This window comes from Eschrichtius robustus, chromosome 15 (assembly GCF_028021215.1).
Source record: "Eschrichtius robustus isolate mEscRob2 chromosome 15, mEscRob2.pri, whole genome shotgun sequence".
In the NCBI taxonomy this organism is placed as follows: domain Eukaryota; kingdom Metazoa; phylum Chordata; class Mammalia; order Artiodactyla; family Eschrichtiidae; genus Eschrichtius; species Eschrichtius robustus.
In genome coordinates, this window is record NC_090838.1 from 80,914,818 (window position 1) to 80,938,704 (window position 23,887).

Sequence of the window (23,887 nt, forward strand, 5' to 3'; positions counted from 1 at the left end):
GGGAAGTCCCTAATTAAATCGTTTTTGAAACCAGAAAATTAATGCATGTGTGTGTCGAACACTTGGGAAAATGCAAACGTACACAGAAAAAACCTGTAATCCCACAACCCACAAGCATTTTATTTCAGTCTCTTTTCTGTGTGTGTGCACACCTGTAACTTGCTTTCTAGATGATGACTGAATGCTTCTTTTAACCATAGTGAACACCCTGTTTTAGCACTAAGCTTTGGGCCACGCTCAGAAGCAAGGCGCAGAGCTTTGCATCCAATGGCTAATGGAAGGCAGGGCCTGGAAGCCCTCCTAAAGGGTGACTGTCTTCACTGCTCCGAAGAAGTAGCTGAGCTGAGAGCTGAGAAGCCTGACTTTGCTCAGCATGCCAGTTCTCGATTAAAAACATTCATCGAAGTTTCCCTTTTTAAATTGTATAGTTTCTCCATCTTATAAATATACCCGTGTAGACCCCAAAACTCACCATATAGCCCGTTGCTGCTCCATTCTACCTCCAGTGCTGATTTCAATTCCTCCTACACAGTATTCACTTTTTATCTGGATATAAGTTTAAACTTTCAGAAAAATTGCAAGTATGATACAAGGAACTCCCATATACTTTTTATCTAGATCTAGAGATTTTGCCCCATCCCTTGCCCACCCCGCACTCCCTCCCTCTCCCTCTCTCTCTCTCTCTCTCTCTCTCTCACACACACACACACACACACACACACACACACACACACACAGACACATGCAGTATATATGAGTTTTTCTTAACAATTTGCCAGTAAGTTGGAAACATTGTGTCCCTTTACCCCTAAATACTTCAGATGTATTTCTTAAGAAGAAAGACAGTATCTTACAATGACCACAGTACAGTTATCAAAATCAAGAAATTAACATGTCATATTATCTAGCCCACAATATATATTCAAATTTCAGTAAATGTCCCAGTAATGTCTGTTAAGCTGTATGTGTTTCTTGGTCCACAGTTCAACCCAGGATCACAGGTTACATTTCGTTGCCAGTCCTTTAGCCTCCTTTAATCTCGCAGAGTTCCTTATCCTTTCTCTTTCCTGACCTTGACATCTTTGGGGAAGTACAGACCAGCTATTTTGTGGAATGTCCCTCCATTTGGGTTGGTCTGAGGTTTCCTCATGGTTAGATTCAGGTTGTGCGTTTTTGGCAAGGATACCACCGCACTGATGTGCGCCTCTCCGTGCATCACGTCGGGAGTCCGATGTCCATTTGTTCTTATTTATTGTCCATTTGTCCCGAAGTCGGTGATGTTGGCTTTGATCGTTTGATTCAGGTGGTGTCTGACATGTGTTTCCTCTGTGAGGTTATTCTTTCCCTTTGTAATTAATAAGCGCTCTGTAGGGAGAGGCTTTGAAGTTACATAAATGCCCTGTTTCTCATCAAACTTGCACCCACGATTCATGGCAGGCATTGAAGATTATCGACCTCCATCATTCCTTTATTAGTTTCTGCTACTGAGATTTAGCTTTTGGGAAACCTTACTTGTGTCTCCCAGCTCATGGACATCGTGACAAGTCAAGTCTGTGCCCTGATGACACAGATGAAAAAGATGATGATAGAGGACAGAAACTAAAAAACCAGTCTACAAATAGTGTTCCTGAAGAAGAGACCACACAACCAATAAAAACGGCAGTGGGCAATAAGAAAGTGAAACTGGGCTTTAAAAACAAAAACTAGGGACTTCCCTGGCGGTCCAGTGGTTAAGACTCCGTGCTTCCACTGCAGGGGGCATGGGTTCCATCCCTGGTCGGGAAACTAAGATCCCACATGCTGCACGGCATGGCCAAAAAATAAAAAACAAGTAAATAAATGAATAAAAACAAAAACTCAAGTGTATAGCTTGAAAGCACTCACCTGAAGTCTACAAAGTAAATGAAAATTGACATTTACCTAGACACGTCCTGGCAACAGTCTGAATTGTAAGGGTTTAATTTGTTTTTTTTCTTTTCCTGCAAGCATCTATGCAGGAAGGAAAAGGCCAGTGTCAGAGGAGCAAAAATAAAGGTAAACTCAGGGTTGTCTTTTGCTGCCTTTAATGCCAGCAAACAGTAGAAAAGGGAGAGTCTTGATAAGGAAAGATTTATACCAAGAATTTTGTGCCCAGTGCAATTTGCAAAGACCTTAGAAATGTACCACTGCTTCCAAGAAGGACCTAAAGCACGTTCTAATTCCCTGCAGCATTTTCTCTCTGCTGCTGCCCTACAGAGACCCTGGATTTATCTTCACATCTTTCACAGCCTTCAGCTTACTGCTTGCCGCCTGTGAGGAGCTCAGAGAATATTTGTTATGTTAGTACGTTAATATAGACTCTCATCCCGTCATTTTCTTCTCTGCGCTCCGGTCCACTGGCTTCCTGGGGGTTCCTCAAACACGCGGAGCTTCCTGCCCACCTCGGAGCCAATGCGCTGGGTGCCTTCTGCCAAAACACCCTTCCCTCTCATGCCCACACATCTCACTCCACTGCCTTCGTGTATTCATTCAAAAGTCATTTTCTCATTGAGGCCTTCCCTGGTCAGCGTGTGTAACTTATAACCCACGCCTGCCTCGCTTCTTATCTGCCGTCCCTGACTTGGTTTTTCTCCTTAACATTTATCACTATCTAATATTTTAGTTATTTATTTATTTGGCTTACTGTCTGTCTGTCCAATTAGAATGTACCTAACGCAAGGATAGGTATTTTTGTCTAAAAAGACAAGATTCTCTAGTGCATTTTCACAAGACCTAGAACTGTGCCTGGCACATAGTTGATGCAACATAAATACCTGGGATCCGTATTTTCTGCAGGGCCAATTAGATCAGCAATCCAGCCATGTCGTCAGAGACCCAGGTTCTTTCCACCTCTGCTTGTTGGCCTCCAGCCCTTTGACTGCCCAACTCGGTCCCTGCTGCGTAGACAGTCTCCACAAACATTTACCCAATAAATAAAAGTGTGAATTTCCATTTCTCTCGAGAATTCTGTATAGGAGACATATGTTCAAATTTCCTTTCTTTAATAGGATACGATGACAGAATTGGCAAAGAGCTTACATTTTGCCTTTAAAGTGGTATTTGTTAGAGAGTGGTGTGTGCGTGTGCACACACAGAGAGAATTGGGAGTTTTTTCCCTCAACTTTAATTAAGTTCCTCTTTGCCCCTGCTTATGTTATAAATCCACCGCTGTGACTGGACTGGTATTTTAGGAACAAACCAGTTTCCTTTTTCCCGCAAGTCCTGCATTTAAGCACATAATCTCCTGAAAACAGTTCTGGCCTGCTAGAAGAGAAGGTTTTCTCAATCACTAAACAGACGATTGATTGTGGATAGAGCATATTTCTTAAACATATACAATCAGGTGCAGTCAGCAACCTGTGCACCTGTGAGGATCTTTTCTGGGCAGCCTGTTGGGTGGTCTGTGTCTGCTTTGTAGGTGATGCCACAGAATTAAGGCTCCTCTTTGCCTGATCTGAAAAACCTTATCCTTCTGATCGCTGAAATTCAGATCAGGAAGAGAAGGAGATAGTGAATGAACACTAGGAGCAGGAGGCTTTGTGAAGGCCTCAAACCAGTTACTGAGAGAAGCAGGCGGTGGAGAGTGGCAGAGCCTCATGGAAGGACGGTTTGTGGAGAGGTGGCTGGTCCATCTGCGGTGGAGCGTTGGCTTTACTTAGAGCTTGGAAGAAAGTCATGAACAGTAGAAGAGAGGATGAATTGCTTCCTCAGGACCAGGAGTTTCAAGGAGAACTTTGGCTTGGACCAACCCTAGAAACAGACCAAAATAGACAAGAAAACACTTGAGCTGGGAAAGGAGTGGGTCTGCGTGATGGGCTGGAAGGATTCAGGTCCAAGGCGGCTCTGAGATGCCCTTCTTTGGATAAAACTGGACTCGGCTACCTTGCCCAGGGAACACCTGTACCCTGGGTTGGGGGTGCTCTTTGCACAGCAGGCTGTCCACTGAGAGGTGTGTGGTGGTTCTCAGCATTCCTGCCCTTGGCCTGGGTTTATGCTGTGGACATCCTGCCCCTGGGGACAGCGAAGGAGCAAAAAAAGCGGGAACTTTTCTTGGGATGGTAGCCTCCTAAGAGAACTTTCCTGGAGTCAGCCCTAAAGAGAGTGATCTTTGCTAATCAGTCCCAGAGGCCTCGTCTTCCCAGCCTGACCAAGGAAAAGTCTACCTTCCTCTTTCTTTCTGTGAACCCACCACTTTCCAGTCCATTTTATGGAAAATGATGCCACCTAATGGGAACCAATAATAATAACTCATAGAGTGTTAAAGTGAGGGACCTGCATTTTCAAATATAACTCACATTTCCCTGCTTTGTACTTAACTCTGCCACCCATTCGGTGCTGTTTGTCAGTTTCTTTTGTAAAAATTTTATTGCAAAATTTTTCAACCATATACAAAACAAGACAGTACAAAGAAATCCCATGTCCCCATCTCCTAGCCTTAACAACCATCAGTATTCTGCTGTGGTTATTTCATCTATCTTCCCAACACCCCTTACCTTGTTTTTTCTTTGATTTTTTATTTATTTTTTTTGAATTTTTAAATTTTATTTTATTTTTTTATACAGCAGGTTCTTATTAGTTCTCCATTTTATACATATTAGTGTATATATGTCAATCCCAATCTCCCAATTCATCACACCACCACCACCACCCCCCACTGCCACTTTCCCCCGTTGGTGTCCATATGTTTGTTCTCTACATCTGTGTCTCAATTTCTGCCCTGCAAACCGGTTCACCTGTACCATATTTCTAGGTTCCACATATATGCATTAATATACGATACTTGTTTTTCTCTTTCTGACTTATTCACTCTGTATGACAGTCACTAGGTCCATCCACGTCTCTACAAATGACCCAATTTCATTCCTTCTTATGGCTGAATAATATTCCATTGTATATATGTACCACATCTTCTTTATCCATTCGTCTGTCGATGGGCATAGAGCTTGCTTCCACGACCTGGCTATTGTAAATAGTGCTGCAATGAACATTGGGGTGCATGTGTCTTTTTAAATTATGGTTTTCTCTGGGTATATGCCCAGTAGTGGGATTGCTGGGTCATATGGTAATTCTATTTTTAATTTTTTAAGGAACCTCCATACTGTTCCCCATAGTGGCTCTATCAGTTTACATTCCCACCAACAGTGCAAGAGGGTTCCCTTTTCTCCACACCCTCTCCAGCATTTGTTGTTTGTAGATTTTCTGATGATGCCCATTCTAACTGGTGTGAGGTTATACCTCATTGTAGTTTTGATTTGCATTTCTCTAATAATTAGTGATGTTGAGCAGCTTTTCATGTGCCTCTTGGCCATCTGTATGTCTTCTTTGGAGAAATGTCTATTTAGGTCTTCTGCCCATTTTTGGATTGGGTTGTTTGTTTTTTTTAATATTGAGCTGCATGAGCTGTTTATATATTTTGGAGATTAATCTTTGTCCGTTGATTCGTTTGCACATATTTTCTCCCATTCTGAAGGTTGTCTTTTCGTTTTGTTTGTAGTTTCCTTTGCTTTGCAAAAGCTTTTAAGTTTCATTAGGTCCCATTTGTTTATCTATGTTTTTATTTCCATTACTCTAGGAGGTGGATCAAAAAAGATCTTGCTGTGGTATATGTCGTAGAGTGTTCTTCCTATGTTTTCCTCTAAGAGTTTTATAGTGTCCAGTCTTACATTTAGGTCTCTAATCCATTTTCAGTTTATTTTTGTGTATGGTGTTAGGGAGTGTTCTAATTTCATTCTTTTATGCGTAGCTGTCTAGTTTTCCCAGCACCACTTATGGAAGAGACTGTCTTTTCTCCATTGTATATCCTTGCCTCCTTTGTCATAGATTAGTTGACCATAGGGGCGTGGGTTTATCTCTGGGCTTTCTATCCTGTTCCATTGATCTGTATTTCTGTTTTTGTGCCAGTACCATATTGTCTTGATTACTGTAGCTTTGCAGTATAGTCTGAAGTCAGGGAGTCTGATTCCTCCAGCTCCATTTTTTTCCCTCAAAACTGCTTTGGCTATTCGGGGTCTTTTGTGCCTCCATACAAATTTTAAGATTTTTTTGTTCTAGTTCTGTAAAAAATGCCATTGGTAATTTGATAGGGATTGCTTTGAATCTGTAGATTGCTTTGGGTAGTGTAGTCATTTTCACAATATTGATTCTTCCAATCCAAGAACATGGTACATCTCTCCACCTGTTGGTATCATCTTTAATTTCTTTCATCAGTGTCGTATAGTTTTCCGCATACAGGTCTTTTGTCTCCCTAGGTAGGTTTATTCCTAGGTATTTTATTCTTTTTGTTGCAGTGGTGAGTGGGAGTGTTTCCTTAATTTCTCTTTCAGATTTTTCATCATTAGTGTACAGGAATGCAAGAGATTTCTGTGCATTCATTTTGTATCCTGCAACTTTACCAAATTCATTGATTAGCTCTAGTAGTTTTCTGGTGGCATCTTTAGGATTCTCTACGTGTAGTATCATGTCATCTGCAAAGAGTGACAGTTTTACTCCTTCTTTTCCAATTTGTATTCCTTTTATTTCTTTTTCTTCTCTGATTGCCGTGGCTAGGACTTCCAGAACTATGTTGAATAATAGTGGTGAGAGTGGACATCCTTGTCTTGTTCGTGATCTTAGAGGAAATGCTTTCAGTTTTTCACCATTGAGAATGATGTTTGCTGTAGGTTTGTCGTATATGGCCTTTATTATGTTGAGGTAGGTTCCCTCTGTGCCCACTTTCTGGAGAGTTTTTATCATAAATGGGCGTTGAATTCTTTCAGAAGCTTTTTCTGCATCTGTTGAGATGATCATATGCTTTTTCTTCTTCAATTTGTTAATATGGTGTATCACATTGATTGATTTGCATATATTGAAGAATCCTTGCATCCCTGGGATAAATCCCACTTGATCATGGTGTATGATCCTTTTAATGTGTTGTTGGATTCTGTTTGCTAGTATTTTGTTGAGGATTTTTGCATCTATATTCATCAGTGATATTGGTCTGTAATTTTCTTTTTTTGTAGTATCTTTGTCTGGTTTTGGTATCAGGGTGATGGTGGCCTCATAGATTGAGTTTGGGAGTGTTCCTTCCTCTGCAATTTTTTGCAAGAGTTTGAGAAGAATGGGTGTTAGCTCTTCTCTAAATGTTTGATGGAATTCACCTGTGAAGCCATCTGGACTTTTGTTTGTTGGAAGATTTTGAATCACAGTTTCAATTTCATTACTTGTGATTGGTCTGTTCATATTTTCTATTTTCTTCCTGGTTCAGTCTTGGAAGGTTATGCCTTTCTAAGAATTTGTCCATTTCTTCCAGCTTGTCCATTTTATTGGCATAGAGTTGCTTGTAGTAGTGTCTTAGGATACTTTGTATTTCTGTGGTGTCTGTAACTTCTCTTTTTTCATTTCTAATTTTATTGATTTGAGTCCTCTCCCTCTTTTTCTTGATGAGTCTGGCTAATGGTTTATCAATTTTGTTTATCTTCTCAAAGAACTAGCTTTTAATTTTATTGATCTTTGCTATTGTTTTCTTTGTTTCTATTTTATTTATTTCTCTGATCTTTATGATTTCTTTCCTTCTGCTAACTTTGGGTTTTGTTTGTTCTTCTTTCTCTAGTTCCTTTAGGTGTAAGGTTAGATTGCTTATTTGAGGTTTTTCTTGTTTCTTGAGGTAGGCTTGTATAGCTATAAACTTCCCTTTTAGAACTGCTTTTGCTGCATCCCATAGGTTTGGATCGTCGTGTCTTCCTTGTCATTTGTCTCTAGGTATTTTTTGATTTCCTCTTTGATTTCTTCAGTGATCTCTTGGTTATTTATTAATGTATTGTTTAGCCTCCATGTGTTTGTGTTTTTTATGTTTTTTTCCCTGTAATTCATTTCTAATCTCATAGCAGTGTGGTCAGAAAAGATGCTTGGTATGATTTCAATTTTCTTAAATTTACTGAGACTTGATTTGTGACCCAGGATGTGATCTGTCCTGGAGAATGTTCTGTGAGCACTTGAGAAGAACGTGTAATCTGCTGTTTTGGGATGGAATGTCCTATAAATATCAATTAAATCTATCTGGTCTATTGTGTCATTTAAAGCTTGTGTTTCCTTATTAATTTTCTGTTTGGATGATCTGTCCATTGGTGTAAGTGAGGTGTTAAAGTCCCCCACTACTATTGCGTTTCTGTCGATTTCCTCTTTTAGAGCTCTTAGTAGTTGCCTTATGTATTGAGGTGCTCCTATGTTGGGTGCATATATATTTATAATTGTTATAGCTTCTTCTGGGATTGATCTCTTGATCATTATGTAGTGTCCTGCCTTGTCTCTTGTAACATTCTTTATTTTAAAGTCCATTTTGTCTGCTATAAGTATTGCTATTTCAGCTTTCCTTTGATTTCCATTCGCTTGGAATATCTTTTTCCATCCCCTCACTTTCAGTCTGTATGTGTCCCTAGGTCTGAAGTGGGTCTCTTGTAGACAGCATATATATGGGTCTTGTTTTATTATCCATTCAGCAAGCCTGTGTCTTTTGGTTGGAGCATTTAATCCATTCACGTTTAAGGTAATCATCGATATGTATGTACCTGTGACCATTTTCTTAATTGTTTTGGGTTTGTTTTTGTAGGTCATTTTCTTCTCTTGTGTTTCCCACTTAGAGAAGTTCCTTTAGCATTTGTTGTAGAGCTGGTTTGGTGGTGCTGAATTCTCTTAGCTTTTGCTTGTCTGTAAAGCTTTTGATTTCTCCATCGAATCTGAATGAGATCCTTGCCGGTAGAGTAACCTTGGTTGTTGCTTCTTCCCTTTCATCACTTTAAGTATATCATGCCACTCCCTTCTGGCTTGTAGAATTTCTGCTGAGAGATCAGCTGTTAACCTTATGGGAGTTCCCTTGTATGTTATTTGTCATTTTTCCCTTGCTGCTTTCCATAATTTTTCTTTGTCCTTAATTTTTGCCGGTTTGATTACTGTGTTTCTCGGCGTGTTTCTCTTTGGGTTTATCCTGTGTGGGACTCTCTGCGCTTCCTGGACTTGGGTGGCTATTTCCTTTCCCATGTTAGGGAAGTTTTCAACTATAATCTCTTCAAATATTTTCTTGGGTCCTTTCTCTCTTCTCTTTCTGGGACCCCTATAATGCAAATGTTGTTGCGTTTAATGTTGTCCCAGAGGTCTCTTAGGCTGTCTTCATTTCTTTTCATTCTTTTTTCTTTATTCTGTTCCACAGCAGTGAATTCCACCATTCTGTCTTCCGGGTCACTTAACCGTTCTTCGGCCTCAGTTATTCTGCCATTGATTCCTTCTAGTGTATTTTTCATTTCAGTTATTGTATTGTTCATCTCTGTTTGTTTGTTCTTTAATTCTTCTAGGTCTTTGTTAAACATTTCTTGCATCTTCTCGATCTTTGCCTCCATTCTTTTTCTGAGGTCCTGGATCATCTTCACTATCATTATTCTGAATTCTTTTTCTGGAAGGTTGCCTATCTCTACTTCATTTAGTTGTTTTCCTGGGGTTTTATCTTGTTCCTTCGTCTGGTACATAGCCCTCTCTCTGCCTTTTCATGTTGTCTGTCTTTCCGTGAATGTGGTTTTTGTTCCACAGGCTGCAGGATTGTAGTTCTTCTTGCTTCTGCTGTCTGCCCTCTGCTGGATGAGGCTATCTAAGAGGCTTGTGCAAGTTTCCTGGTGGGAGGGACTGGTGGTGGGTAGAGCTGGGTATTGCTCTGGTGGGCAGAGCTCAGTAAAACTTTAATCTGCTTGTCTGCTGATGGGTGGGGCTGAGTGTCCTCCCTGTTGGTTGTTTGGCCTGAGGCGACCCAGCACTGGAGCCTACAGGCTCTTTGGTGAGGCTAATGGCAGACTCCCGGAGGGCTTATGCGAAGGAGTACTTCCCAGAACTTATGCCTCCAGTGTCCTTGTCCCAGTGGTGAGCCACAGCCACCCTCCGCCTCTGCAGGAGACCTTCCAACACTAGCAGGTAGGTCTGGTTCAGTCTCCTATGGGGTCACTGCTCCTTCCCCGGGTCCTGATGCACACACAGTACTTTGTGTGTGCCTTCCAAGAGTGGAGTCTCTGTTTCCCCCAGTCCTGTCGAAGTCCTGCAGTCAAATCCCGCTAGCCTTCAAAGTCTGGTTCTCTAGGAATTCCTCCTCCTGTTGCCGGACCCCCAGGTTGGGAAGCCTGACGTGGGGCTCAGAACCTTCACTCCAGTGGGTGGACTTCTGTGGTATAAGTGTTCTCCAGTTCATGAGTCTCACCCACCCATCAGTTATGGGATTTGATTTTATTGTGATTGCGCCCCTCCTACCATCTCATTATGGCTTCTACTTTGTCTTTGGATGTGGGTTATCTTTTTTGGTGAGTGCCAGTGTCTTCCTGTCGATGATTGTTCATCAGTTAGTTGTGATTCCGTTGCTCTTGCAAGAGGGAGTGAGCGCATGTCCTTCTACTCCACCATCTTGAACCCGAGCCTTCCAGACCTTTAGTCCTGTTTGTCAGTTTCTGATGAAGCCAAACTCAACAGCACATGGCCAGTCAGGATTCATAATACTATTAAGTATTTTAAGATGGCTCTATGTACATATATCCAATCATCACATAGTACACATTAAATATATAACAATCTTATTTGTCAATTATACCTCAATAAAGCTGAAATTTTAAATTTAAAAAAAAGATGGCTATAAATGATATAAGTGAAAAACAGATGTACAAGAAGTCTAAATGAATGGAGATATGCCAAAATGATAATAGTGACTGGGTTAGGCTAGTGTGATTATGGAGTTTTTTTGGTTTGTTTTTGTGTGTGTGTGTGATTGTGTTTTCTAAATGTTTTATAATACAGTTTATATTTCTTTCTTAGGAAATTGTGTTCATCATAAGTATAGTTTTAAGTAGGTAATAATTAAATTGGAAAATACAGAAAGGGAAATAAGAAAAACAAAAGCACCTGTAGTCCCACCACTCAAATACACTTACTGTTTACATTTTGGTGTGCTTCTAGTCTTTTTGTTAGTTTGTTTGTTTTTTCTTCCACTGCGCTGCACGGCTGGTGGGATGGGATCTTAGTTCCCCAACCAGGGATTGAACCCCAGCCCATGCTAGTGAAGCACCGAGTCCTAACCACTGGACCACCAGGGAACTGCCTCTAGTCTTTTTTTTAAATCATAGAATTTATGTGTTTTTTAAAAATTGTAATCATTCTGTGTAATTCTTTTATCATTTACTATCACTTTGGCAATAATCCTATTGCTTTTATGATACTAAAAATCACCCTTTAGACAAAGCTGTTTCCAGGAAACCTCAGTGCATCATCGAGTTGCATCAGGATCCTAGAAATCTGACCTTAAAATAATTTTTTTATACTCTTATTTGTGCGGAATGTTCATGTCCGTGGAGACCTCTTCAAAAGCCAGTGAGGGAACAGGTGAAAACAGTAAGAAGAAAAGAATTTTAGAATTTATTGTGCAACGTCCAATGTGCCCACTGAAGGTGGTGATAGGAAGTTGTTCAAGGTGAGGTACCAGCAGGGTCCAGCCGTGTGCCTGCGCCACCTAGTGGTTTTGGTTATGAACCATCTGCATTCTTGGTCTCATCTGCATTCTTGGTCTCACTTCTGTGAGTCTGAGAGCTGGGCCCCTGGGTTCTAGGCCTTGCTCCAGGACTCTGCCTCTCATCTCTGCTTAGCCCACTGAAAATGGAGCAAGATTACTGTCAGCACACGAATGCCTAGGAGGTGTACATATAGTTGCTTGCATGATGAGCGCCCGGGGGACACTGAGTAAAAGGCAGAAGGGCTCAGGAATCTATGAAACGAAACATTCAACTGGGAAGGCAGAAGTTTGGAATTCTGGCCCCCTGAGATGCCACCAAATCATCATCCTTTTTACGAATCTCTTTTTTAATAAATCTCTTCTCCACTTGTAACTCATTTACCTTATTATCCGAAAAAATGTGTGTCAGTCCTTTCTCTTGCAGATGTTTTGATTAGGCTGTTGAGGTGCCAGGTAGTGCAAGAGAAGACAGCCTGGTGTGTTAGAGCCATAAAGGGCTGATAGGAATCCAGTTCTACCACTTACTAGCCCTGTGGCTCAGGCTAAGTCACTTAATCTTTCCCCACTCAGTTTCCTCATTCCTCAAATGAAGATAATCATAGCTTTTTTGCTAGGTTATAATAAGGACGATAGCCATTTTTACAATAAAAATCTTTATTGTTAAGTCAGATGATGTCAAAACAATTAAAAATTAATTCAGTTTACTAATTCCAGGACACACAGGTTTTTCCCTTTTTTAACATTTCTGAAGCAGGATGTGTTGGTGACATGCCAGTGTTTTTGCTTTCTTAACAGTTATGTAAAATGTGCTCCTTACACTCTCTGGTGTTGTAAATGAAATGTGATAATTAGGTCAGCAGAGTGTTTGAAACTCTCCAGGGAGAACTGTTTTAAGTGCTCTTGGTGGTGTCTGTAAACCCTGAACATGACAACTGGTTATATGAGGTCTGATGGTGACAATTCCCTCACTGCTCTGTTACCAGTCTCAGATGTGAACCCATGAGCTACCCTTTCTAGGAGATTCATTTGGAAAGCGTGTGTTGAGGGACTTCCCTGGCGGTCCAGTGGTTAAGACTCCGCGCTTCTGTTGCCGGGGGCATGGGTTTGATCCCTGGTCGGGGAACTAAGATCCCTCATGCTGCACGATGCAGCCAAAAAAAAAAAAAAAAAAAAACTGAAAAGGAAAGCGTGTGTTCTAAAGTCCCTGAGATTACACAGAGCACGGTTCATAATTGAGCAGCCTGTAGCATTTAGCACCACACAGTACACATGAAGTGAGTGATGGTGGGCTGTTTTGAAGAGGGTACGTAGGAGGGTGGATGTAATCCCTTCTCTAATTCTGTTGGTTCCTTCTCTGCTGTATAGACCGCTTCTTTCTCTCAAGTACTCTTCGAGGGCTGAATGGGATGTTGCATGGAAAATACCTGGTACCTATTCAACCAAGTACATAACCACAGGTTTTACAGGCATATCTTGTTTTATTGTACTTTACTGTGCTTCGCAGACATTGCATTTTTTATGAATTGAAGGTTTATAGCAATCTTGCATCCAGCAAGTCTGTCGGCATCATTTTTCCAACAGCCTTTGCTCACTTTGTGTCTCTGGGTCACATTTCAGTAATTCTCGCAATATTTCAAATTTATTCATTATTATTATATTTGTTATGCTGATCTGTGATTGCTGATCTGTGATCACTGATCTTTGATGTCACTATTGCAAAAAGATTACAACTCACTAAAGGCTCAGATGATAGTTAGCACCTTTTGACAATAAAGTTTTTTGTTTTTTGTTTTTTTTTAACTTTTGGGTTTATTTATTTATTTATTTTTTATTTATGGCTGTGTTGGGTCTTCGTTTCTGTGCGAGGGCTTTCTCTAGCTGTGGTAAGCGGGGGCCACTCTTCATCGCGGTGCGCGGGCCTCTCACTATCGTGGCCTCTCTTGTTGCGGAGCACAGGCTCCAGACGCGCAGGCTCAGTAATTGTGGCTCACGGGCCTAGTTGCTCCGCGGCATGTGGGATCTTCCCAGACCAGGGCGTGAACCCGTGTCCCCTGCATTGGCAGGCAGATTCTCAACCACTGCGCCACCAGGGAAGCCCACAATAAAGTATTTTTAATTAGGGTATGTGCATATTTTTTTAGACCTAATGCCATTGCACACTTAACGGACTACAGTATAGTGTAAACATAACTTTTTTTTTAATTATTAGCACCTTTAATTATTATTTATTTATTTATTTATTTGGCTGTGTTGGGTCTTGGTTTCTGTGCGAGGGCTTCCTCTAGTTGCGGCAAGCGGGGGCCACTCTTCATCGCGGTGCGCGGGCCTCTCACTATCGTGGCCTCTCTTGTTGCGGAGCACAGGCTCCAGACGCGCAGGCTCGGTAGTTGTGGCTCACGGGCCCAGTTGCTCTGCGGCATGTGGGATCTTCCCAGACCAGGGCTCGAACCCGTGTCCCCTGCATTAGTAGGCAGATTCTCAACCACTGCACCACCAGGGAAGCCCCAAACATAACTTTTATACGCACTGGGAGGGACTTCCCTGGCGGTCCAGTGGTTAAGACTCTGCTCTTCCACTGCAGGGGGTGCGGGTTCCATCCCTGGTCAGGGAACTAAGATCCCACACGCCGCGCAGCACATCCCAAAAAAAAAAAAAAAATTCTTTTTCAAAAAAAAAAATAGATTTATGCACCGGGAAACCAAAAACTGTGTGTGATTTGCTTTACTGCAGATAAAGCAGTAAACGGAACCTGCAGTATCTCTGAGGTCTGCCCGTACTCTCCATCTCCTTGGCAACTGTCCCTAGTCTTTTTCTCTCTGTCTTTCAGTCTAATAAAGTTCCTGTTGTTCAGCACCCGCACCACATGCATCCGTTGACGCCCCTCATCACCTACAGCAACGACCACTTCTCCCCTGGCTCCCCTCCCACACACCTCTCCCCAGAGATCGATCCAAAGACAGGTGAGTCAGCGGCTGCTCAGGCTGGACCAGCTCCACAGCTCCAGTGGGGGTGGGCTTTTCTTCTCGGGGAGTATTTCAGCCCTGGAATCAGACAGACCTGGGTTCAAACCATGTCTCCAACTCTGAATTGTCTCTAACCCTGCCCACTAAGTTTAGCCTTTTCAGTTCGCTCATCAGTGCCTTACGTGTCCCTTCTGCATCACTGGGTCATTGTGAGGATGAAAGGAGATTAAATGAGATGATGCATAGGGCCTGGCTCCACAGCAAGCATTTGGTGTTGCTCTGCCACTGCTTCTTTTACTTTAGAATCTCTTAAAACTTTAAGATTGGAATGACCTGGAAGGGGGAAAAAAATCTCCTTTCTCATTGACGTTGAAGTCTAGCCGGCTGCAGGCTGTGCCTCCTTAAACCAAAACCTATGCCCTAAACTGAACATATGGAAGTAAACAGTCTAGCCAGACATAAGTATAGCTATAAAGCAGTAGACTGAAGTAGACTGAGTTGGCTTGTTGTTGTGTTTTTTTTGTTTTTTTTGTTTTTTTTGTTTTTTTAACTTGCTCACCCGAACTCCATCCCAGAGGGAGCCATAGTCTTCATAAAATTCCCATAGAGTTTCCATGGGTCAAAGCATTTTTGGAGCTCCTCTTTAGAGAAATCACAGCTACTACAAGTTACAGATAATAAGGAGGACAAATGTGGAACGGAGATCCAAAGTTTATCTTTCCATGAATGAGGCAGCTTTTCTAGCTGATGACTCTGGGGATATCTTGGGTCTCTCAGTCCAAAATTTCCTGCCTGTGTCTTGGACGACTCCTGTATGGGCAGCTGGAAATTACTGGTGACAGAGGGCAGGGATAATAAAAGAAAGGGCCTTCCAAGCTCCAGGGCACCTGGGAATATAGGGCAAGGAACCTCCTGTTTGATATTATTTTAAGGTGTTAATGTAGGGCCAAGGAATTGTCTGACACATCTCTCTTTGGAAGCAGGAATCCCCCGGCCCCCTCACCCATCTGAGCTGTCTCCGTATTACCCACTGTCTCCCGGAGCTGTCGGGCAAATCCCCCATCCCCTCGGCTGGCTCGTCCCACAGTAAGGAAACTTACAGCCTTTCTTACCCTCCCTTCTTCCTTATGCTGAGTTCTAACTTCTGTACCTCCAGCCGGTCCTGGTGGCCCGTATACAGACGCCCCACCCCCACACGTGGAGCCCTCTCACCAAAGCCCAGGACTCAGACCTCCCTGCTCTCCCCAGGGCAGTGTCCCCCCAACTCTTCCTTCCTACTTCCTGCCTTTACTTCTCATCCTTTCTTCCCAACCGCCTCTCCTTCCCTGTCCTGAACATTCCCATTTTAGCCAATTTGCTGACCAGATTTCCTTGCTCCTGGCCCTTATAGGCAAGGACAGCCCATGTACTCCCTTCCTCCCGGCGGCTTCCGGCACCCCTACCCTGCCCTCGCCATGAATGCCTCAATGTCCAGGTGAGTCCTGGGGCTGGAGCTGTGAGCAGGAAGTGGCAGTGCAGGGAATGGTTGTCTACCAGCGTCCCTGCCATTTCTGACCATTACACAGCTTTCTCTTGGCAGTAAGCGAGGAGGCAGGTGCTCACCTTTCCTCCTGCCTCTCTGATAAGGTGGGGATGGAGACCATAGGCTCAGCTCACTCTTGCCCCATCTCTCTAAGAGAAGCATTTCAAAGCCCTCGCACTCAACCCTCCTGCACGTCCCCTCACGGGCTGGGCTGGGCTTTGTGGCACTGAAGCATTTTGAGTACGTCACTCTGAAGCCAGAGGCTGGGAGATTAATTGTTCCTGCAATGATGTCAGGAGAGGGGAACAGTGAAAGGGGATTTCTGTCTCAGTGGCCGATCTACCTGACAGTGGTACCGCCAATGACAAAAGAAGTGCAACCCACAGCCTAAGCCCTTCTTTCCCCCCTGTGTACCCTGGCCTCAGACCCGCTGCATCTTCTTTTGTGTTTTTCATCCTACCTGCTTTCAGCACCAGATATAGGAAACCTGCACGCTTGTGGGGGAAGGGAGGTTAGTTGGGTGTTTCCCAAACCGGTTCTGTCAAGGTCAGTGCATGGCCTTCCGTTGCTCCAACGCTGCCACAGCAGAGGTGTTTACACGCCTCCGCCATCAAGACTTGGGGCCCGCCACATCCCCTGTGGGTGATAAGCATTCTGCCTGAATCCCTCTGTTGTCTTTGTTTCCATCTGGTACATAGCCTGGTTTCCAGTCGGTTCTCCCCTCACATGGTGGCTCCGGCCCATCCTGGTCTGCCCACCTCAGGGATCCCCCACCCCGCCATCGTCTCCCCCATCGTCAAGCAGGAACCGGCGCCCCCCAGCCTGAGCCCGGCCGTGATCGCGTGAGTAACAGGCTGCCTGATGGGGGTTGGCCAGTCTCTGAGCAGCGAGTGCCATTGGTTGCTTTCTTGGGGACATTCAGCTGGCAGCCTGGCAGCTTCCTCAACTACACCCTCTCCCTTGGGAACTGTTCCCTTTGACCCCTGGAGTTCCCATCCTCTCAGAGACACCGTGCATCTCTTCTCACATTCAGGAAAGTTTTACAACCAGGACTTTGAGGCTGAAAGAGAACCTGAGAGAGCTTTTAGCTTCCTTCTCCCCCTCCCACCCCACTCCCCATACACTCGAAAATTGTAAGGCCCCAGAAAGGAGAATATTCTCAAGGTCACATGGCTGACCGGTGGCAGAGCTGTGCCCAGCACCAAGGCCTGTGCTTTGTCCACTGTGCCATAAAGACAGCAGGAAAGCCAAAGTCGGTGCCTCGTAGCCGAGGAGACCTCCCCTCTCCGTTTCTGCCTGAAGTGCCCTGCCCCCCTCCTCTTTCTCACCTGCGGCCAGTGCATCCCAGCCCTCACCACCACCCTCCGCTCCTTTGTCAGGAGGTTGTCCTTTCCTAGAACATGGCCGGAGGTCAGTCAGAGGCTAGGAACCAGATGCTCAGGCTCTGAAAGCAACCCCGGGCAACCTGCATTATCATCCAAGCAACAGCCTCTCCCCTCCCCAGAGGCAGACAGCGCTTAGCCTCCCAGAGAGATGACAGCTGACACCAGCTAACCGACAGCCTTATGACTCCCCAGGAAATCACCCGTCACGGTGAAAAAAGAGGAAGAAAAGAAACCCCACGTGAAGAAGCCTCTTAATGCCTTCATGTTATATATGAAGGAGATGAGGGCCAAGGTGGTGGCCGAGTGCACCCTGAAGGAAAGTGCAGCCATTAACCAGATCCTGGGGAGAAAGGTAAGGCCTGCCCTTGTGCTCCGGGCTGTGCGGCTCAGCGCCCCTGCGCTCACCGCTCTGTCCTCGCTGGTCCTCTCTCCCGCAGTGGCACAACCTGTCCCGAGAAGAACAGGCCAAGTACTACGAACTGGCCCGGAAGGAGCGGCAGCTTCACTCGCAGCTCTACCCGACCTGGTCAGCCCGGGACAACTACGTACGTGCCCATCAGACACCAGGAGTAGCCTCTGCGAGAGGAAGAGGGGGAAAGGAAGCTGACTCCAGTGACAGGGGACCCTATCAACGGAGTCAGCTTCCAGGGAGGCCAGGGAGAAGTCTATATTTCTCTAGAGATAAGACGTTTTAGTTCTCAGGAGGGCAACAAGGCCATGGTTTGGTATCCTGAGGACAGACTCCAATTTGTGCCTGTCCCATTGGAAGTGGACTCAGCCTTTAATTCCATAATTCAGGGTGCAGTGTGAGCTGTGTGCTAGCTCTGTGGTCAGTGTCTCTAGCCAAGGGTTCCCAACCTGGGGCTCAGAGACCAATGCGTAAGAGACCAATGCTCAGAGACCAGCCACTGCCCGCGTTTCTGATAACTCCCTGAAACTGGGAAGGTTTTTGTATGTATGTTCTTACTTGCTTTTTTTTGTGCTAAAAGGCTGCATAGCTACGTTAGTTTTCTGGGGGTTTTGTTTGTTTATTTGGTTTTTTTTTTTGCCGATTGAACCCACGCCCTCGGCAGTGAAAGCACAGAGTCCTAACCACTGGACAGCTGGGGAATTCCCAGCTGCATTAGATTTTCAGTGAGACCTGGGACCCCTCAGAAAAGATCAGGAACCTTACACTGTTCTAGGGAGAGAAATGGAAAAATAAGCCTGAAGGGCAGGGAAAGAATGAGGCCTTCCGAGAAAGCCAGGGCACCGGAGCTGGAGGGAAGGGATCCAGTGGGGGAGGGAAGCGGTGTTCCAGGAAGGCTCACTGTGCCACCTTGTGGGGCTGCCGTGGGGAGTGTGATCTGGGTGCCCAGTACAGGAAGTATCCTGTCTCCCCACTTGATAGCTGGGAGTCCCGCAGAAAGCCGGTTATTCTGTCCCTGGTTACCTCTTCCTTTGGCTGTTATCTTTCAGGGTAAGAAAAAGAAGAGGAAGCGAGAAAAGCAGCTTTCCCAGACCCAGTCCCAGCAGCAAGTCCAGGAGGCAGACGGTGAGTCTTCAGGAGGGCCCTGCACCTTTACTTCTTTTTCCCACTATCCCAGCTACACCTGCCGGCACTTTGTACCGGGGTCTCTGATGGACACGGTGACAATGCCGTATTATGATAGCTGCCATTTTCAAGGCCTCAGCCTTATGTACACTCAGGGGGTGTGTTATTATTATCCCCATTTTGGAGATGATCTGTTAAGAGGCTCGAAGAAGTGAAGGGATTTTTCCAGTCACTCTGCTTGTTAAATGGTCCAGCACTTTGTCACTTGGAAGGCTCTTTTCAATTCAGTTGAGTTGTGTCTTATTTGAGGGTTAGGTTCTAAAATCAATGCATAAGGTAAAAACTGAATGTCGCTGAAATGATCCTTGAAATTCCCTTAGGAAGGCAGCCCATTAGAGATTGACATTATCACCTATCAGTGAATCCAGTAGAATCAGGTTTTCCTCCAGTGTTTGTTTGGTCGAATATCAGAAATAATTGTTCACTTGGATTGGGGGGGCCCCTTTGTGCCACAAATATGTACTGTATCTTTTTACACCAGAATCACACCCAGCACAGAGATGCTCACACTGTGACCAGTATTTCAGTCAAGCCTCCCATCTCATGCTCACTCCGGGACAAGTGCAGAACTTGTTTAGTTCCATCTATAGTGCTTTTTTGGGGGCGGGGGGCGGTGAGGGAGCTGCGCCACCCAGCTTGTGGGATCTTAGTTCCCTGACCAGGGATCAAACCCGGGGCCACAGCAGTGAAAGCGCCAAGTCCTGACCCCTGGACCACCAGGGAGGTCCCCTAAAGTGCTTTTTATCACCTTGCTTTTCTTTTCATCTCCTTTCCTACCTTTCTAATATCTGTATAATTTGCGTATTCATCTCCATAGGAGTACATGTAAGTTAACTATGTATATGATGCAAAATCCACTGTATACCACGTTGCTTAGCAGGTGCTATACTATCTCTGACAGCACCATAAACCAAAGATCTTAAAGCAAATTGAGTGGAGATCCATCCCCAGAATGATGAGCTTTCAGCAGGAAGACGATGATGTGATAGGCTGAGCTATTTTCCTTCCAGGCAGGTACTGAATGGGTCTTTGGCATTTGGGCATTGCCCCTTGTCTGTGCTCTAGGTGTCTTGAAAGCCATAGCCGTCATTTCAGGTTCTCACGTCCCTCCCTGTACGCATTCTTGTTTCCGGAGTTGATGCGTACAGCTGGGCTTCCTCGGCAACTTCCGCCTCCCCCCGTGCTCCTAGCTGCTAACTCTTTCGTGTGGTTTTTTTTTCCCCTAGGTGCTCTGGCCTCCAAAAGCAAGAAGCCATGTGTCCAGTACCTGCCCCCTGAGAAGCCCTGTGACAGCCCTGCCTCCTCCCACGGCAGCATGCTGGACTCGCCGGCCACCCCCTCCACGGCCTTGGCCTCCCCGGCTGCCCCGGCCGCCACCCACTCGGAGCAAGCCCAGCCCCTCTCCCTCACCACCAAGCCAGAGACCCGGGCCCAGCTGGCTCTCCACTCGGCTGCCTTCCTGTCAGCGAAGGCTGCCGCCACCTCCTCTGGCCAGATGGGCAGCCAGCCCCCCGTCCTGTCCCGGCCCCTCCCCCTGGGGTCCGTGCCCACAGCTCTGCTGACGTCCCCCCCTTCCTTCCCAGCCACGCTCCATGCCCACCAGGCCCTCCCCGTGCTCCAGGCCCAGCCTCTTTCCTTGGTTACCAAGTCTGCCCACTAAGCTGCCCCCTGACCTATGCAGGCTGTCACGTGACTCATCGAGTAGTAATGACGCAGAAGAAGAAGAAGAAAAAAAAAAAGGAAACTTTATTGGTCAATATTTGACCACTCTGGACTGTTCTGTAAAGTGACTGGTAACAGCAGCACTTTACGTTTTGTAGATGTAACCAGTAGCTGATCTTAAGGCTTTTTTAAAAAACAAAACAAAACAAACAAAAAAAAATCTTTAAAAAACAAGAACTGAAAAGTAGTGTGTTATTCTTCCTGTATGTGCAGCGGTGGATGGACCTGGGCAGAAGGCACCTCTGTCTCTACCTCCTGGACTCTCTGCCCTCCTCCCTCTTCCCATCGTCCCCCCGCGTCCCGGCTTCCCCCACCCAGCCCGCATGTTGGCCGTTGCTGCCATTTCTAGCCCGCAGCCTCTTCATCTACGTCCCACTCCTGGACATTCCCTTTTAACTTGGCCCACGTTCTTCTCCTTTGCTCAGCTCCATGGGTTCTTGCCTTCATCTTCATTCTCTGCCCAGTGTAAGGCTGTCACCATGTGTGAAGACACCTTGGCCTCGTTTGTCTCCACCAGCATCCCCTTTCCCTCAGTGGCCCTAATGCCCCAGTCTCCAGCTTTTGGTGGGGGAAGAGGTCCTCTGCAGTGGTTCTTTCCCGCATTTAAAGGGACTCAAGGTGCCTGCCACTTCCTCAGTGAAGAAGCCTGTGTACCACCCCCTTACCAGTCGAGATGTTCCCTCACAGCCCCAGAGTGGCAGACAGGACCTGGCTCCAAGGTCTGGCTCCTGTCACCCGGGTCCGTGCTAGCACAATCTGCCAAAGCTCTAGAGACCCTCCTCCCTCCCCCATCACCTCACATGCTTCTTCTGTGTGTATTTCTTTTCATTTTTATGGGGTTTTTTGGAGCAATTTAAACTCCCAGTTGAAAAATAAAAAAATAAACTCCCAGTTGTTTATTTTCACAAAAGAAAATAAAATTGCAGTTGCAAGACCTTTTCTGAGTATTTTAGTCCTTTTCTTGAATCAAGCCCCCTTCTTCACACCAAGCCCTGTGTGAGATTTTTGCAGACATGCAAAGGAGGAATGCCGCTTATTGGAAGGGGATATAAATCATGCCTGACACGACTAGAAAAATTCAACCCAGTTTCCAGCCTCGAATGTGCACAGACCAGTCAGTATAGATAACTGAGATACAAAGGGATGAATCTTTTTATTTTCGTTTGTCTTCTTGTAATTGCCAAGATAGGAGAGGTATCCTTGGATTGCTTTGCATGTATCTAGCACTGCAATTAATTTTTTTTGTTGTTACGGTGTTATTGAGGTATAATTCACATAACATACAATTCACCCATTTAAAGTGTACAATGCGGGACTTCCCTGGTGTCGCAGTGGTTAAGAATCCGCCTGCCAATGCAGGGGACATGGGTTCAATCCCTGGTCCAGGAAGGTCCCACATGTTGCGGAGCAACTAAGCCGTGCGCCACAACTACTGAGCCTGTGCTCTAGAACCCGTGAGCCACAACTACTGAGCACGCGTGCCACAACTACTGAAGCCCGCGCTCCTAGAGACCGTGCTCCGCAACAAGAGAAGCCACTGCAGTGAGAAGCCCGCGCACCACAACAAAGAGTAGCCCCCGCTCGCCGCAACTAGAGGAAGCCTGCGTGCAGCAACGAAGACCCAGCGCAGACAAAAAAAAAAAAAAAACACAACACGTAAAGTATACAATTCAGTGGTTTTGACTGTTCAAAGTTGTGTACCCATCATCACACTTCACACTTCAGAACATTTTCATTACTTCAAAAAGAATCCCTGTACTCTTCAGAACTTACCCTCCACTTCCTCCTCCTCACACCCCCATCCCCACCTCCAGCCCTAAACAACCATGAAGCTACTTTTTTTTTTTTAACTTCTTTATTGAAGTGTAATTGCTTTACAATGTTGTGTTAGTTTCTGCTGTATAACAAAAGTGAATCAGCTATACATATACATATATCCCCATATCCCCTCACTCTTGCGTCTCCCTCCCATCCTCCCTATCCCAGCCCTCTCGGTGATCACAGAGCACCGAGCTGATCTCCCTGTGCTTTGCGGCTGCTTCCCACTAGCTACCTATTTTACATTTGGTTGTGTATATATGTCAATGCTAAATCTCTCATTTCATCCCAGCTTACCCTTCCCCCTCCCCGTGTCCTCAAGTCCATTTTCTACGTCCATGAATCTACTTTCTATCTCTGGATTTTTCTGTTCTGGACATTTCGTTTAAATGGAATCATACACTATGTGGTCCTTTCTCACTGACTTCTTTCAGCAGAGTATTTTCAAGATTCATCCATGTTGTAACCTGTATCGGCACATCATTCCCTTTTTTTTTTTTTTATGATGGTAAAGTAGATAAATAACAAAATTCACCACTTTAACCATTTTAGGTGTACAATTCAGTGGCTTTAATTACCTTCACAGTGTTGTGCAACCATCACCACTATCTGTTTCCAAAACTTTTCATCACCCCAAACAGAGTCTCTATAACCATTAAGCAATAACTTCCTCATTCCCCTCCCCTCAGCCCCTGGTAACCTCTAATCTACTTTCTCTTTCAATGAATTTGCCTATTCTAAATATTCCATATAAATGGAATCATAAAACATTTGTCCTTTTGTGCCTGGCTTATTTAACTTAGCATAATGTTTTCAAGGTGCATTCATGTTGTAACGTATCAGAATTTCATTTTTTTTAAGCCTTGTCTTCCTTTACCTTTTTTTGAGTACTTGCCAGATTTTTTTACCCTACTCGGACATAAAGCTTTTAAAATTGTGGTAAATATAAAAAATATAAAATATACATATTATATATTTTATATATATATATAAGTGGACAATCTAAGTACATTCACAATGTTGTGCAACCGTAACAACTTCCGGAACTATTTCATCATCCCAAACAGAAACACCATACCTATTAAATATTAACTCCCCATTCCTCCCTCCCCCCAGACTTTAGGAACCTGCAATCTACTTTATATCTTTATAAATTTGCCTATTTTAGGTACCTCATATAAGTAGAATCATACAATACTTGTCCCTTCATGTCTGGCTTATTTCACTTAGCATAATGTTTTCAAGGTTCATGCATATTGTAGCTTGTATTGATATCAGAACTTCATTCCTTTTTATGGCTGAATAATAGTCCATTGTATGTATAAACTACATTTTGTTTATTCATCTACTGATGAACAC

General features: G+C 44.6%; 1 protein-coding gene across 1 annotated transcript in view; it reads left to right on the plus strand.

Annotated features, from left to right (window-relative positions):
- TCF7L1 (transcription factor 7 like 1) overlaps positions 1-21,649 on the plus strand; it is a 158,191-nt gene extending 136,542 nt beyond the window's left edge. The window contains exons 5-12 of the mRNA XM_068564300.1: positions 14,352-14,484; positions 15,471-15,573; positions 15,878-15,961; positions 16,708-16,851; positions 17,587-17,746; positions 17,832-17,939; positions 18,853-18,928; positions 20,215-21,649. Coding sequence (XP_068420401.1) covers positions 14,352-14,484; positions 15,471-15,573; positions 15,878-15,961; positions 16,708-16,851; positions 17,587-17,746; positions 17,832-17,939; positions 18,853-18,928; positions 20,215-20,648 — 1,242 coding nt within the window. The 3' untranslated portion in view covers positions 20,649-21,649. The remainder of the gene's footprint in view (positions 1-14,351; positions 14,485-15,470; positions 15,574-15,877; positions 15,962-16,707; positions 16,852-17,586; positions 17,747-17,831; positions 17,940-18,852; positions 18,929-20,214) is intronic.
- The last annotated feature ends 2,238 nt before the right edge of the window (positions 21,650-23,887 follow it).